Raw genomic sequence first — 17,027 nt, forward strand, 5'->3', positions numbered from 1 at the left:
TATTTCTTAAATACTCTACATGCTGTATCTCAAACATTATGACAACGTCTTACTGAAGAGCCTATCTTTTGTGTTTTGTACTAGTGGTAAAAACTCACTTGTGAGGAAGTCCCACAAAAATTGAAAATAAAAGAAAAAAAGCAGAAGATTCCTGAAGTTCACTTAGTAAAGGCCTCTGAATGCTCTGAAACTACAACTAAATTTGACAGCTCTTCTGTTTATTCATTTTTATTTCACTGTCTGGCACACCACCTGTTGTTGGCTTGGCAAACACTGAAATATTTTCCTGTCAAGCAATAACTGCTACCATAGCATGTTATGCTAATTGAATTTTTAGGTTTATTCTGGTATTGGATTGAGAAGTTATTTCTGGATGAATACTAGCATACATAAAACATGAAAGTTTGAAAGCATGTAACTCAAGACATAGCACTCTTGTACATAGCTGCATACATTCACTAAACACCTTCCATATCACATGAGGATTAACACAGTAAACAATGCACTGCATAACCTGATAGTGTAAAGCACATACTCGAGTCAGTTGTCATCAATGACATAAGAAAACCCTATGAGAACTTACTTAAGACAGTAATCTTTCCCCAGAATTTCAAACTTTTTTACACAATAGTTTTTTTAAGAGATGCTCTTTATTTCATAAATTACAATTTTTCAATTATTTGCTGCTTTAGAAACTTATGCCATAAAAATAAGCTTTGGGAATAAGCTAAATGCAAAAGACTTAAGACTTCTAAATTTCTTTTCCTATTACAAAATACTTTTTTTCTTTAAACAAGAAAAGGAAATCAGATAATTTTGTTTTGGTGCAATATATATGGAATATTTTAAACATTTTATAACCTATTAATAACAAAAATAGTATACTGATTACACTTCAGTACTAATTGTGGTGGTTTATTCTATCTATATAGATATATAGATCTATATCCATATATATCTATATAGATATTCTATCTATATACACCAGAGATTTGTTATTATGGTACTACTATCAGGTTTGTTAAGTCTTAATCATGTCCAAAATATAGGTATAAATCTATGGAAAGAAGCTGATGTCTACACCAAAGCATATGCTTTTTTTAATAGTATATTATTAATAATAACTTTCTGATATATTTTTTCCCAGTTACCATGCAAATAAATTCAGAATAATCTTATTATCTATCTTTATGTTCTATAGAAAAATATAACCTGAAAGTAATTCTCTGCACTCACACAAGTGTTTAAGCTCTACCAAGGAGATTTTGAAACAGATTAAAAGGTTAAAGCTATAATCAGTAATTCACAGGGACATAGAAATATTTAGCTACCATTAGCTTAAACACTGAGGACACCTGATCTACAAACAACTAAAACATATTGTTTCACCTTATCTCATTTTGTAAAATAATATGGGTACTGATACAATATTTGTGCTGTTCCCTGAAACCTGACCTTACAAATCTAAGTCAATGACCTTTTCCTTGTTGTCTCAAGACAAAGAATGTCAAAACCTTGGAAAGTACATTTAAAAAATTCTCCATAACTACATTACTAATACTGGTCAGATTTAAAAAACAAAAAAACAAAACAAGCAAACAAAAAAAACCAAAACAAAATAAAAACAAAACAAAAAAAACTCCACAACAAACTTTTGACTTTACCAACTGTAAAATATCATTAACATGATTAATGGCTCCTTAGTACAATGAATGGTATTTTCTGAAATACAGGGTATGATATGACTGCCTGAATTTAGAAGTAATTTTAAAGCTCTGGTTTTCTTGTTGTACTAAAACTAAAGTGATAGTTTTAGTAGCATTTGGTTTAGAAGATCTATGTATTACCTTCATCTAGTCTTCAAAAAGGACAATTTGTTTTAATGTTATATGACTTTAGAGGTCAGAGACTGAGACATAGACTTTAACAGGCTAATGTAAATTCAGTGGAATCTTACTCGTGATAAACAATCTGTGCTATGACCAAAATTAACCAAAACACAAAGAAACAAAAAAGGCTTTAGAGCAAGAATTATGGACAAGTTATATCAGCATTCAGATACAGTGATTTATAGACTCCATGAAAACTGTTTAGTCCCACGAAGCTCCCTAGTATTTTTTCCCTTCCCTTAGTTTGCAATTAGAAGAATGGAATCTTTTTCCTGCAAAGCTACAAAGCTTATAATGTCTGCTGCTTACACTACAATAAGTAGATTCTGAAGACTTAATCCAAGCACTGATTACTAGATCAGAGTAGCCTTGCAGGAAATCAATCTTAAAAATCAAATCTTGGTAACAGAGAGGAGAAACACTGAAAAGGATGAGAAAGACTTTTCTGGGAGAACAGAGTGCAACAAGCTCGTCAGGAGATGAAAGAATTACTCAGATGAAATTTTAAAATAATAATAATAAAAAAGATTTTTTTTTTTATGGAATGTGTTACAGTTTCAGCAACTCAAAAAAACAGATTTCAAGGAAAGAAGGCATTAGGTGAAAATATCTTATTTTCTTAAAGCCCTTATTTTTTAATCTCTTTTTTTAATTTCAGCTGAAGATCTTTGAGCACCTTGGCTTAATTTTCTCATAAGATTTGAATTTTAATTCCAAGCTGTTATTTAACGTACTAAGAAAACCTTTGCCAGCAGATTATAGATCAGCCTTAGTATGCTATGCTACCAAGACCCTCAGTAGCAGCAAAATGCATGCAGAACAAAAGAGAAATCTGTTATTTCTCAAGTTATTTTAAGATTAGCCAGTGAGTAGACTGCTAAAGCATCTCTGAATGATGAAACTAATCTGCCTAGTAAAAGCCTGCCAGAGTATCACTCTTTTCTACAGAAAACACAGAATTAAAAAACATAGGGAAATTTATACAGATGGTACATAAAATATAGATCTTTGATTACTGTTGTTTTGGGATTTTTTTTTAAAGTTAATTAATTTCTATACCAAATCAATAAGAAGCTGTGGCTTATGTAAGTGAGTAAATATTATAAGTACCCATAATTATGAAAACAAAGTTCAGATGCACAGGGAAATAGGAAGTGGTCTTCCTGGTGGAAAATGAAAAAAATAAACAAACCTCTCAGAGTTCTGGAACGTAAGAGAGATAAAACTGCTCATTGCAACAGCTATTTCCCTTAGCATTTTTATAACAATGCTAAGATTTTGATGTTAGATGACAGGAAAATAAAATTCATCCAATTTAAATGTGCAAACACTATTGTATTAGGTAAAACACACTAAATCTGTATCAGCACTGGGGTGTGGAAGAGTTAATAGACCTGCTTTTACACACATTTCTGTTCTACTTTTTTCCTGTATTGCATTATGATATATAAACAAAATATTTTCTCTTCACTTGTTAACAATAAATTAAATTAAATATATTTACTGTCTAAATAACAATGGAATGATTACATGAACCACGATATTGATTATCTGCTCCGACAAGTCACCTATAAGTAGAACATCTTGCATAGCAGGTTTGGGGTTTTTTTCTCTGCTTCAATATAGCAAAATATTTTTCAGTCTAACAGTCTCCAACCACATGAATCAGACAAGTTGCGTGGTTTTGTGTTGCCCCATATTGTATCAGCCTGATGAAATGTGTTGATGCAGAACATGTTAGGGCTGTAAAGAAATGTTTCATGTGTGTCCAACATAAACTGAATTCAATGTAAACTTTTGAAAGCATGGAGGATGAAACTGTAGCAAATGTCAAATTTTCCACTGTGTTTGTGAACTAAAAAAGATCATGGATGACTGACCACATAAATTGCTATTCTGGCAAATCATAAGTTATAAACTATTTTCAGTATATATCAAACAAGGCTCTGTGAATAAACTGATTTAAATATACACAGAAATTCTATTGTGAGATTAAAAAAATAAAGCTCCTTTTCTAGTACTGTTTTCTCTTTGTCTAAATGCATACATAGCATCAATATCTCTCAAAATATCCTAAAATTTTACATAATGATTGCTCACAAATTACATGTTGGTAAATAGTCTTGTAATATTCTAGGACTAACAAAATATATCAGCCTTTTTGGAAACACTAAAACTAGTTTCTTAGATCCATTTAAGATGTACCATGGCTGGTTTTCCCTTTTTGAAAGAAGAGTTGATATTTATAAACTGTGGACGTTGCACATAGATGCATATTGACTTCCACTGAATTCTGTATTTTTGAAAAACAATCTACATACTTTGCATTGCATCTACAACCTTGCTACTCTACCAGAATCATCTGCCTAGGATGTGGCTCTGTGTCTGCCAGAGTGGGCCAGTGATGAAGAGGAGTCTTACTTTGTTCTTGCAAAACTCAGGCAATTGAATTAATGGAATTGTTGAAATTAACAAAGTGCTAATTAGTCCAAAACGGTAGACTGGGACAAAAATTATAATAATTTAATAAAAATAACCCCCTAATTGCAGAACTTGTGATGAAAGAGGGAGTGAGAATTTATTTCCTTGATTTGCATTACATAATCAAATTTTATCATTAGTCATAATAAAATGTAGTTAAAATGCAGAAAATCAGTTCCATGTTCATTACCTAAATGTTCATTCTGTGGTGGGAATGCTTTGTTATCATACAGTAGCCTTAAAAAATATTTAAGGAAATAATTGTTATTAAAGATAATATTTCATTGAAAAGTATGAAGATAATTATATCTATTACACTGTTAAAACATATACAAATTATAGTAGTTGAACACGATATTAGCTTATATTAATAAACCAGCTATAATTGAAAAGGAACCTGAATTATACATGTAGAGAAGCTGCAATTTAAACTAAAAATGCATGCAAAGCAGAAGAAACAGCATTTACATTTGTAAAGCTATTCTGTTAAGCAGAAGAAACTAGGGCCTTGCTCATTACACTAAGGAGGAAAGAGTGAGCAAAAAATGTGATCCATTTTCCTGTTGCTCTTGTCAGAACACAGACAGCTTTGTAATTTAATGTTTGTACCAGAATTCTTGCATTGGTATTCTGCATACACAGCTCAGTCTCTTTAGAGAATGCCACCACTTATAGCAGCAAATTGTGGGAGAATAACATAACATAGGTTGTTCTTGCATCAGTTAGTGCATCACATGAATCTAAGATTGTGAGAAGGAACCAAGATGCAGAGGAAGGTGGCTAGGCAGAAATAAGGAAAAAATATAAAGCTGTTGAATCTTGCAGAATTAATGACATTGTCAGGATTAGATATTACTAGATATCACAGTGTTAGAGTAAGCCTTAGACATGTCTGGAATGGATGGAGTCTTGAATTCATGAACTCTTATGAAAGACCCCCAATGGTATTTGGAAAGTCTAGATACAAGAGAGAAAGATCTGTTTTATTAAAACCACAACACAAAAACACCATCTACAGAGTTCGGGGTGGGGGGAAACTGCTGATTTGCTAATTTATTTCTTGGTTCAAGGATTTAGACTCCTGAGGAGTATGACGAACAATCACGGCAGACCTGGGAAAGGGAATATGAAGCAACTGTTCCTCTTTCCACAAAGCAAATTACAACTTCTCAAAGAAAAGGGGAATCAGAGAAGAAATAAAGATCCGCAAAAAAGTTCCACATCATCTAGTCTATGCCTATATACTTTTAAAGAAAACTATCTTGAGGCCAGGCTTCAAGAAAGCTTAAGCTTTCTTCTGTCCACTTTGCATCCACAGAAGTTCTGTGCACAAGCTGTTACGCAGTTTTTCTATTCAGGGATGTCTGACTATGCATTAAAACAAATCACCTAGATATGCTGGCAGGGCACATCCTAGTCTTAAAGAAAGCCTTGGACTGTGCAAAGCAAAAGAGATGAAGCCTTTGTCCTTAAGATGAAACAATTCCTCTGGGCTAAAATTAATTTTCAAAATAAGCAGAGAGAGAAAGAGCAATGCATTTTAAAAGCAATGATTCTTCTGATAGAATGGTTCATGATACATGTGGACACATTTCCTAGAACTGCTGCCACGTGTAAAAAGACCTGTCTGCAGCAGGCTGCATGGCTCCCAAGGGAAATAAGCACCCTAGAGCTAGGCCTATACGCCCTGATTACTAGTGCAGTTGAAAAGAAGCTGAGTAGTATTGATTTTATCTAATCTTTAAATTCAAGGATTCTCATTTCACTAAATCATTGCTTTTCAGCAGGATTGAAAACTTCTCTATTTTCTTTTATTTCAAATGTTAGATCTTGTCTAAGAGGAATCTTACATATTCTACAGGCCTGATAAAATAGTAGGCAAAGGCCAAATAAAATCTTTCCTTCATCTTACTGAACAGAGAAGAGTCTGTTATCCACATTTTGTTTGGTTTTGTGGGCTTTTTTAAATGGCAAAATCAAAGAAACTCTCATGTTGATTTTAAGGTTCAGTTCTTCCACAGGCTGTTAATCTCCTATACTGCTTTCATTAGGACAATCGTCCTAAAGCAACTGGTCACAGTTCTGAGATGAATAGGAAAAAAAAATAAAAAAATCAATGGATCTCTCTTAAAAATACAACATAAATGTAACTTCTTTAATATGATGACTTCATAATTTTTTCTGTGATGACAGCAGTTTCATAGCACAGGACAGGAAAAAGTCCTAACAATATTATATGGCTATGCAGAATTGCTGTTATAACGCTTTAATTGTTAAAACACTTCATAGAGGGTTTAAATAGTGGAAGAAGTATATACTTTGGCATTGAAAATATACCACTGCAGCCAAAATAGATTATATACTGGAGATTGTGTAAGCTAATTTATGTAGTCAAATACAGGCTACAACTGTCCTTAGCATTCATAGCTCCTCCAGCTTATTTATGTAAATAGTATATGCAATAGTATATTACTGCAATTTGTGCATATTTTGCTTTAAATGTTAAATACTCAGACATTCCTTGTAAACTTACTTCCCCATGTATGGACAACATAAGACATGCTTTCTGCCAGTCTACCGCGAAAGAAATGAGGTAACACAGGACAGCTGAGGAGGTGTAGATGAGTTCATAAACTATGTTCTGCATATATCTGTATTTTGACAATATCTAAGGACATGCCATATTTGAGTAGACAAAACAGGGGGAGAGAGGTCTCCAAGAAGCAATGTTTTAGCATACTGAATTTTCACTGGAAATCCTATGGGTCAGTATTTAATAGGTATTCTATTCTCTTCCCCCTCATGTGAGCTCCTAAACCACCAGCTACCTTCACAATTACTGAAAAGTATTATTTCCTGACAATAGTGTTATTTTTTCCCAAAAAACAAGCCCACGGTACAGATGGATCTTAGACGCACAATTTCCATTGACATTAATAGGAGTAATTTGCTTAAAAACCTTATTCTGGTTTTTTTGTTGTTTTGGATTTTTTGTGGGTTTTTTATATAAATTTCAGAGATGGTTTTTAAGTGTAATTTTCTACAGTGTAATTTTCTAAAAAGCACATAATGTGCATTGTATCTTATTGTTCAGCTTGTCTGAGGCTCATTCAAATCTTATCTTTCGTCTGTGCAAATTTTTGCCTAAATAAAAGAAAGTCTGCAGGAAGAATAACAATTAGAGAATATAGGCATGAGAGCATCACCATCAATTGGCTTCTTAAAATCCAGAAATACAAGTAATATTTAGTCTGAGTTAGAACATAATTATGGGTATAATATCTACCAAACTGATTAAAGCCAATATATTGAGAAATTTCTAGGAATAGTATTTTGTTTCTACCATTCATCTTACAAAGCAAGATAAGGAAGTGTTGCAAAGGAGAAGAGAAGTTTATGATATGAATAGTAATCAGTTGTACCTACCTCTTTCTAAAGGCTTCAACTCTATATTCAAGAAATAGTTTCATTTTAACCAGAAATTTGATGAAATGTTATATAGTATTACCTACAGTGTGATATTTCAGAAACTAGACAGCATAATTAAGATTATTTTTTTTTCTATTGAATCTTGGAAAATTCAAGATTACCTCAGTATTTGATTGTTGAATTTCAATTAACTTTTTAAAATGAAACAGCATTCTTCTTCAGAAACTTGGCTAGGATAAATATACCCTGCATTGGATAAAAAGTTGGCTGGATGGTCGGGCTGAAAGAGTAGTTGTGAATAGAACTAAATCTGGCTGGTGACTGGTCACAAGTGGTGTCCCCCAGGGTTCAGTAGTGGGGCCTTTTACCTTTAATATCTTTATTAATGATTTGGATGAGGGGATTGAGTGTACCCTCAGTAAATTTGTAGATGACACCAAAGTAGGTGGCTGTGTCGATCTGCTGGAGGATAGGGAAGCCTTACAGTGGGACTTTGACAGGTTGGACCAATGGGCCAAGGTTAATTGCATGATATTTTACATGGCCAAATGCCAGGTCTAGCACGTGGGTCATAACAAGCCCATGGTAAGCTACAGAGTTGGGGAAGTGTGGTTAGAAAGCTGTGTGTTGGAAAGGGACCTGGGGGTACAGCAGGAATAGGCCAGCAGGAATAGGGAGGTGACCACCCCGCTGTACTCAGCTCTAGTGAGGCCGCACCTTGAGTACTGTGTTCATTTCTGGGCACCTCACTATAAGAGGGACACAGAAGTGCTGGAGAGTGTCCAGAGAAGGGCAACAAAGCTCATTAAGGGCCTGGAGCACAAGTCCTGTGAGGAACGGCTGATGGAGCTGGGGTTGTTTTGTCGGGAGAAGAGGAGGAGGCTGAGGAGATCTCTTAACTACCTAAAGGGAGGTTGGAGCAAGGAGGAAAAAAGCCTCTTCTCCTCCATAAATTGTGAAAGGACAAGAAGGAATTGATGGAAGCTACACCAGGGGAGGTTTAGGCTAGATGTTAGGAAATATTTTTTCACTGAGAGGGTTGTCAGGCATTGGCCAAGGACAATGGTGGAGTCACCATCCCTGGAGGCATTTAAAAGGCATTTGGACCTGGTCCTTAAGGACATGGTTTAGTAGTTGACTGTGGAGTTAGTCGAAGGTTGGACTGGATGATCTTGGAGATCTCTTCCAACCTAAACATTCCGTGATTCTGTAAACTTGAATTCTGTAATGGTAAATTATGCACTACAGATATGCCATCAATTGGCTACAGTCTCCCTACTGTGAAGTAGGGAATCTATTGTAAAGCTATTAGTTATTTTCTCTTGGAGTTCATGTTGGAAGCAAGTACCTTTAAAAAAAACAAACAAACAAATAAAACAAAACAAAAGCAAGCTTGCAAAGAGCTGAAATGATAATTCAGCAAATATCTGAAGTTCTAATTTAATTGATAACAATATTTTTATATAGTTCCATCTTTATGTATTAAAAATAGACAGTAGACATAGCTCAAATAGGGTTTGTTTTAATAAATAATACAAAAATATTAATATTAAAATTTATATAAATATAAACTATTAATAATATCTTGCAAACCTTTGCCTGTACCAAACCAAAGACTTTCATTCCATTCTAACTAATCATATAGTAGATATCAAGGAGCAGCCATTGGAAGAATGCAGATGTATCCACATGATAAACTCTGTTCTTTACTAATTGTTAATAATATACCATAAAGGGAAATTATTTGAAAATATTAAGGTATAGAAAGTATTTGAAGACTCAGTAGTTTTGGGTTTTTTAAAGGCATGCTTTACTCATGCCCCAGTTGCAAGGGGAATGAAGGAATACAGAAATGAATGGATACTGCTATATGGAAAGTCAGACTGGATAATGCAGTGGTTTCTCAGATCTTTAAAAAAATCAGCACACAAATTACCAGTTGTGGTGACATCAGCCTTTCAGAAATTTCAAGATCAGCTTATTGCAATACAGTAGTTACTATTAATTTTTACAGTAGTTACTATTAATTTTACCACACTTTTTTATCCAGTAGAATTGTTATATCAAGAGATATATTGACAAATAATGTTAGCTATACCAACAAAGCTGAGTAAGTTCTATTAAGATAACATAATATTAATTCTGTATTACTGGCACTGATGTATGAGTATAAATCCTCAAGTAAGAGAAATAGAAAGTAATAGCATTTCCATGAGAAGGTCTGGAGAATGAAAGATTATGCTGGTGCCTCAGAAGAGTGATGGACCTTATTTCTCTTAGGAATTACACTGGAATTATAGGCTCTTTATTCTGGGTTACAAACCCAGAGTTATAGGACAGAAGTTAGACAAATTACTAATAATTTTAAAGATCCAAACTCCCTGCATGGGCAAGGGCACAAAATTTCATCCAACCTGGCCTTGAACACTTCCAGGGAAGGGGCATCAACATCCTCTCCAGGCAACCTACTCCAGTAACTAATTTGAAAGGCAAATCAAAGCCTTTCAAGGTCAGTTTTCTTGCAGGTTGTTTTGTTTTGTTTTGTTTGTTTGTAGGTTTTTTTTCTTGTTGTTGCTGCTGCTTCTGCCACTGCTGTGAGGTTTTATTGAATTATTTATCGGTAATAAGGCTCAAACTCAAAGACATCACATTCCCTTAGCTTTTGGTTAAAGGGATTTAAGCCTACTGATGGATATTTATTTGCTGTTGCCAAGCTGAACATGAAATTAAAAAGTTAAAGTTAATCAAAAGCTACATAATACATGTGGATCTCATCAACCTTCAAAATTATTGGGTTGGATTGACCAGCAACAGGCACACAACAGGTAGGTACAGCAAGAAGATGTGCAATGGTCAAGATGCACCTCTTCTCCCTCTCTGGCTCCACAGACTTCATGACTAAAAGTTTATAGCTCAATGTTGCTAATGAGTCAGCAATGGAAGCACTGGCGGGCAGCTTGAAAGAAAATTTCATTCTTGCCTTAATTACAGACTTTGACATCTCTTTCCCCCCCACAGCCAATGAATTACTAGTTGGAAAAAGGACTACAGATTACATTTTACAGAGAGATTTTAAATACAACATTTTTCAAAAAATGCTTTGTGTAGTGAAAGGTAAAAATATCATTGTTAATTGATACCAGCTTATTAATACACCATTATTGTAACAGAACTTTTAAAAAATAAGCATGCCTTTTGAATGATGTTGCCCTCAGGAAAAAGAAGATTAGAATGCAGAACATGCTCACTCTTCCTGAGAAAAGCAAAATAAAATTTAAAGAAAAAAAAAAAAAAGACTTTTGTAAGACTTCTTGTTTTCAGCTAGATAAATAATTAAGGAGGGGGGGAGGGGGGAGAAAAAACAAGTTTTTTTCACTTGAATCCTGGAATTTGCACTGAACACAGATACTGTGCTCAGGGAGCCTCAGAAGGAAGAAAATTCTCTTGTTACCTTAGAGCTGAGAGCAGCATTGACATGCTCAGGAAAAGCTCTCTTCTGAGACCTTAAAAATTCACTGCTGCACCTAACTGCAATGGTGCTTTTTTTTTTTTACCTCCTGTCTCTCTAGGACAAAGGATTTGAGAGAACCAGATTTTATGACTTCTCAGATCCTGCAGGCAAACAGGCTTTCCAGATAAACACTGTAAATGACAAACCTGAGGTTGTTTGGAGACCAGACCACACAAGGGAAGTCCATGCTTAAGTGCTGCTTCCTGTGCATTTCTTTATTGGCTATGATAGTATAAATGAACAAAAGATCATTGAACCCTCAGCCTGTCTGTATTTTACAGGTATTTCATTATAACACAGATTGTGCTATCAGTTGAAGAAGAATGTTTTATAATTTTGGGGCAAAGATCTAACTGCAGAGCATGTATTCTATGCTTTGTGCTTATAAATTCAAATCTGATTTTAATACATTGGGAGAACGTGCTTGTGCCACTGTGTTTTTCTCTTTGTTTCATTCAGCCAAAATTGTTATTGCCTAAATACCTCTAAACTGGATCTAATCCTACTCTAATTTTAACACCTCTAAACTGACTTGATCCTGAGGCTTACATTAATGAGAATCAGAGTTAACTGAGTCACTTAATAGCAAACACCAACAGTAAGAAAGGAGGGAGAGAACAATAGGAAGATAAAAGAACTATTTTAGTCTGGAGAAATAAGACAGAGTGACTGCTGCACATCTGACTCAGATCCCATTAGCCCTTTAATAAAACAAGACAAAGGAAGGGCAAGGTTGGAAACAGTTTGAGACACCTCTTGTCCCTACCCACTCTCCCAAAGCTTGTTTTTGGCTAGGCCTTACAACCCTGACTGTAATGAATGGGTTTCTTAACCCAGTAAGACCAAAACTGAATTTAAGTAAAAGGCATCCAGGTGACCATGGCTGAATTAGCAATCTTCATGGGTTGTCTCTTGAGACTAAAATCCACCAACTCCCTACACAGAATGATTTCCTTTACAGCAAGGCACTGTTGTTAATACTATTCCCCACTAAACCATGTGAATCACTTGACTTGCAGAGGAGGACTGTGCCTGCATGTTAGATATACACACTTGGCATGCTCTGGAATACATATATGAATGTATTATATTCCATATTTCTTAGTCTCTGACACAAAATCAGAAACCAACAGCATTCTGCTAGCTGCCACCCTTCCTGGTTTTACTTGGAGGTATCAGGGCATAAACTTTTTCAATCACAATATTGCATAAGCATTGCTCTCTGTCAGACTCATGCAAATTACAAGAAAAAAATTCATTAGGATGCTAGAAATACTTCCTAGCCATTTCAGGTGGGAACCTAGGTATTAACAAATTGCTTACAATACTTCAGCAGCAATGCAAGATGACTCCCAAATGGAAAGTCCCTTACATACTTTTCCAGTGTTTTGACAAATGAAGAACTAAGGATTAACTGGAGTAACAAGAAATTCACATGCTTTTCAGACATAGCCTTTTATTTTTCAGTGCAAGCATGCAAGTGTAAGCCAGGGCAGTTTAACAATGGAAGGGGACTAAAACTAAAGTTTTCAGGAGTGCTTTGTTATATTCTTTCTCCACCCTAGTTCAAGGCAACTCATCTCTTCCTGGTTTTGACTTTTTGTTGTGGTTGGGACCTGGATATACAATATCCCCTATCATGCACCAGTCTCAGGGAAAACTGAGAAGTTCTTTGGCCCAATTACTTATAAGATTGCCTGACTCAATTCTTTCTGGTGTACCATGACCTATATTCTATTAGAAAATTTGTCGTAAAATAAACCTAATACTTGAAAATTAGCAGTTCTTCTTAGGCACTGGATATTAAAAAGTCCACTTTAATACAAGAGTAGTTCCAACTAATGTATAATAAAATTAGAAAAGAGTTCAAAGTGGAAACTTTTCATCAATGCAGCACTGATAAGAAATTCTGCTGAAGAATAGTCTGTCGATTCCTACAAATCAATTCAAAAACACAAATACATTTCTACACAGTAAGAAATTGCTTCATATTTAACAGATACAAAAGTTGGGAACTGGCAATATTCGCAGCACTAGAACTAATCTTTTGTTGTTGTCAAATCATGGTAACTTCACATACCATCAGACTACTCGGACATTATCCAAGGAAATATTACAGTCCAAACTCAGAAGTTAGTTACCTGTATACATCAAGTATATTTTGCTACGATTTCCATACAGAATTCCATACAACTGTGGCACAAGAATTAAATCAGCTGTACATTCTACTCTGCCTAAAATAACATGAGAGATTGCCATATAGTTGTTAAAGTATCTGTTCTTATATTTAACCTGTTGTAAATAATTTTTCAAGGAATAATGACATATTTGAATATTCTGTTACTAGAAAAATGTATGCTCATAGTCCTTTTTGAAACGCAACATCAGTACAAGAAGAAAGCTGAAAACTCATGAAGGCAGTCATCTATAAGGTTGAAAGGTTCTCTAACCTATAAGTTGGAGCTTTAGGTAATTTTTTAGAGTTCTCTAAAGAGCCAGGTGACTTATCTAGCCAAATATGTTGGGCCTTTGCATTCATCTACCTGTGTAGCTTGCTTTCCTCTCCAAACCAGGATGTGAGGAACTGGAAAGCTCTGTACCACACTCAGATAAGTAATATTAATAATTTTCCTAGGTAAAATTATTTTTTTCTTAAATATCTTAAAATCTTTTAAAATTTTATCAGTAAAATTCCACAATGATTATTTTAACTATATAAATTGTAGGTGTATACATAAATTAATTTTATTATATGTAATTATTAATTACATATTATAACCAATCACAGAATCACAGAATAGTAGAGGTTGGAAAGGACCTCTGGAGGTCACCTACAGCAAGTTGTCCAGGACACTGTCCAGGCAGTTTTTGGATATCTTCAAGCATGGAGACTTCACAAACTCCCAGGGCAACCTGTTCCAGTGCTCACTCATTCTCAGAGTAAAAAAGTGTTTTATTATCCATAATTTTTTCCTTATTTAAAAATTTTTTCATTATGCAAATTTTTCTTATGTTTTCAGCCCATCACGCATTCACAGTAAACACTCTTTTGTAATTTCCATGTATGAGGAGATTAATTTGTTCATAATCCTTTTTAAACAACAAAACCTCATGATATGAATGCCTGCTTTCAACGTGAACACAATTATTTTTTCAAGATAATACCTAAGTACCAATAGGATTGGTTTTCCCTTCAGTCTGACATTTGAAGTTGCTCTGGTTGAACTCCCATCCAAGTCAGTTAAATTCCTCTTTATTAGAGATAGAGTGATTTTTTTGGTTGTTTGGTTTTTTGTTTTTAAATCTTTGCAGTTGTAATCTTGCATATATATTGCTTGATCAAAGCAAATATAACTCAGTTGATATTCATTATCACCTTCAATTTGTAATAAGTATTCTACTTGCATAACCTAATCTAAGCACTTGATATATATTAAGTGTTAGATTGTAGCAGAAATTCTCCTTTGCCATATTATGTATGTGTTTTGCATATGTGTATCTGTGCAAGGACTGGTTTTAAAGATTGTTTTTACAAACATTTTGCGTTACTTTTTCTTTTTTATACTGGCACTTAAAAAACTGTACTGTACTGAACTGTACTAAACCTTTTTTTTTTCATCTTAATATACTACCTAGGAATCCTTCCATATTTTCTTTGTTTTTCAGAATAAATTTTAATGTCATATTATCATTGTTATTTTTCCTTTTTCTTTATATTTTTTTCATAGCATTCATATTCTCTCTAAGATTTATCTTCTTTTAAAAATACAAAATCTATTTACAGGATATACCATTTGCTTCTGTTCTGTAAATACATTTTTATATATTTTTTAATGTACGTAACAATGAAAAACATAGAAGTTGTCTCTCTTTCATGTGTATTTATATATGTTTGTGGTCACAGGCCTATGTGTGTGATCCTCTCAATACTGAAATGTTTATGAAAGTCTGTTCCAAGTATTATACCAGAGTTATTATATTAAGGAGCAGAACAGCAACATACTATGGGTTCCAAATCTGATATTAATGTCAGAGACCATCTAGGCTTCAGAATTGGTGTTCTCTAAACATCATGTTCTGCACTTCATTCTTCAGACATTCCTCATCATTTTGTATTGGGTTTTCTTGGTATGTGCAATTTCTCTCTCACATGGGTCATTCCACTGATATAATACTTTCTCCTCAATTTTTCTTGTGCCGTTTTGTTGTATTCTGTTTAAAGGTGACAACTGGAAGAGGAGACAACTGAGGAGATGATGTTTCTTATTTTTCTAAAAAGACTGAATGTGAACACCTGCTTTCTTAGACAGCACAGGTGTTCCTTGCTCCTCCATATGATGAGATAGAATCATGTGATATTCGATCATTTTTTCCAAACAACTAAGAGGAAATAGCTTTCAACTTTTATAGAAAGTATTGAGAAATTAAACTACTTGGATATAGAAACATAAATAGAACATTACATTTAGAATTTCTGCCTATAATTCATACTTTCTAGGTGAAACACTGAGATTCATAAGAGGAGAGAGAGGGTTTTTCCATGTTCTGGGTTTTTTTGCTTGATTGTAGGCCTTAGGGTTCCACAAATGTTGATCCCATAGCCACCATGGCAAGAAGAATGAAGTAAGTTGATCAGATCTATGCTAGCTTCAGACAGCCCCTGGAAATACTACAGCTGTTACCTGTTTTACAGAACCACTGCAGCAGTTTCCCTTCTGCCAGAACAAGAGCAGGATTTGTTAACTGAGAACTATTTTTGAAGTCCTGAGTTGATCATAGTGGTGTGGCAGGTGGGCAAAACCTGAACTGCATGCAGTACTTGAAATTGGGAAACCAGTACCTTAGGAAACATCTGCCTTCTGCCATGGTTCAACCCTCCTAAATTCAATGAGTGCTGTGAACATCAACCTCATGCAGTTGAGTTTTTGTTGAGCAGTTAATGTCTACACTATGCTGATTTGACAGGAGCTTCTCCTTGTTATTGCCTGGTCCAGTGAGAACTGGGACAAGTCATTGCCTTAAGCAGATGTTGACAGATACTTTGGGTCAACCTCTTTTAGCTCTGAGTTCCTGTTAATATACATAATCTGTAGACTGTGACACTAGTGCAGAGTTTAGCTCACTATCTTTGAAAGATTTCTGGGCTTTCAAATGAAAACAGCTCCTGTTTACTTCTCAAAGTAGGTATATATTTTTGCAGGTGTTGTAAATGAAGAAGCTAAATTCTGAACATTAATCCAATAAACATAAGACTATGCTGCTGTGTATATCATGGATGAAAAGCCAGAAGTGCTAGAGAATAATCTGTACCTTGTGACGTAACCTTACTAGGGTCTGATAGGGCCTGAAGTCATATCCTTCCTTGGCTGGCCACCCGTCTGCTCCCAGCAAAATGAATCCAAGAAGTAAAACAGCTGACCACCACATAAGCATCTTTACAGGTTTGTTCCTGTAAAAATAAAATGTAGAAGTTTAGCAGCAGACTGCAATATCACTTTGGCAAAGTCATATAATAAAAGTTTACTGATATTCCATTCGTGGAACTGAAATAGGGCAATACATCTGGCACAACAGCAAACAAGGGGAAATAAAAGCTAGCAGCATTTAAGACCACAATATATATTCAGTTATGTTGAATTGAACATTTTCTTTTCACTATGCAATACTCATAAGAGGTTCACCAAGGAAACAACCAGGAAAAGTCACACAAAAAAAAG

General features: G+C 34.5%; 1 protein-coding gene across 4 annotated transcripts in view; it reads right to left on the reverse strand.

The window, feature by feature from the left end:
- The window catches only part of FSTL5 (follistatin like 5), a 253,016-nt gene that overhangs the window by 210,207 nt on the left and 25,782 nt on the right, over positions 1–17,027 (reverse strand). For all 4 annotated transcript variants that reach the window (XM_071743084.1, XM_071743087.1, XM_071743088.1 and 1 more), the window contains exon 2: positions 16,621–16,759. In XM_071743084.1, coding sequence (XP_071599185.1) covers positions 16,621–16,743 — 123 coding nt within the window. In that variant the 5' untranslated portion in view covers positions 16,744–16,759. The remainder of the gene's footprint in view (positions 1–16,620; positions 16,760–17,027) is intronic.

This window comes from Heliangelus exortis, chromosome 4 (assembly GCF_036169615.1).
Source record: "Heliangelus exortis chromosome 4, bHelExo1.hap1, whole genome shotgun sequence".
NCBI classification, from domain to species: domain Eukaryota; kingdom Metazoa; phylum Chordata; class Aves; order Apodiformes; family Trochilidae; genus Heliangelus; species Heliangelus exortis.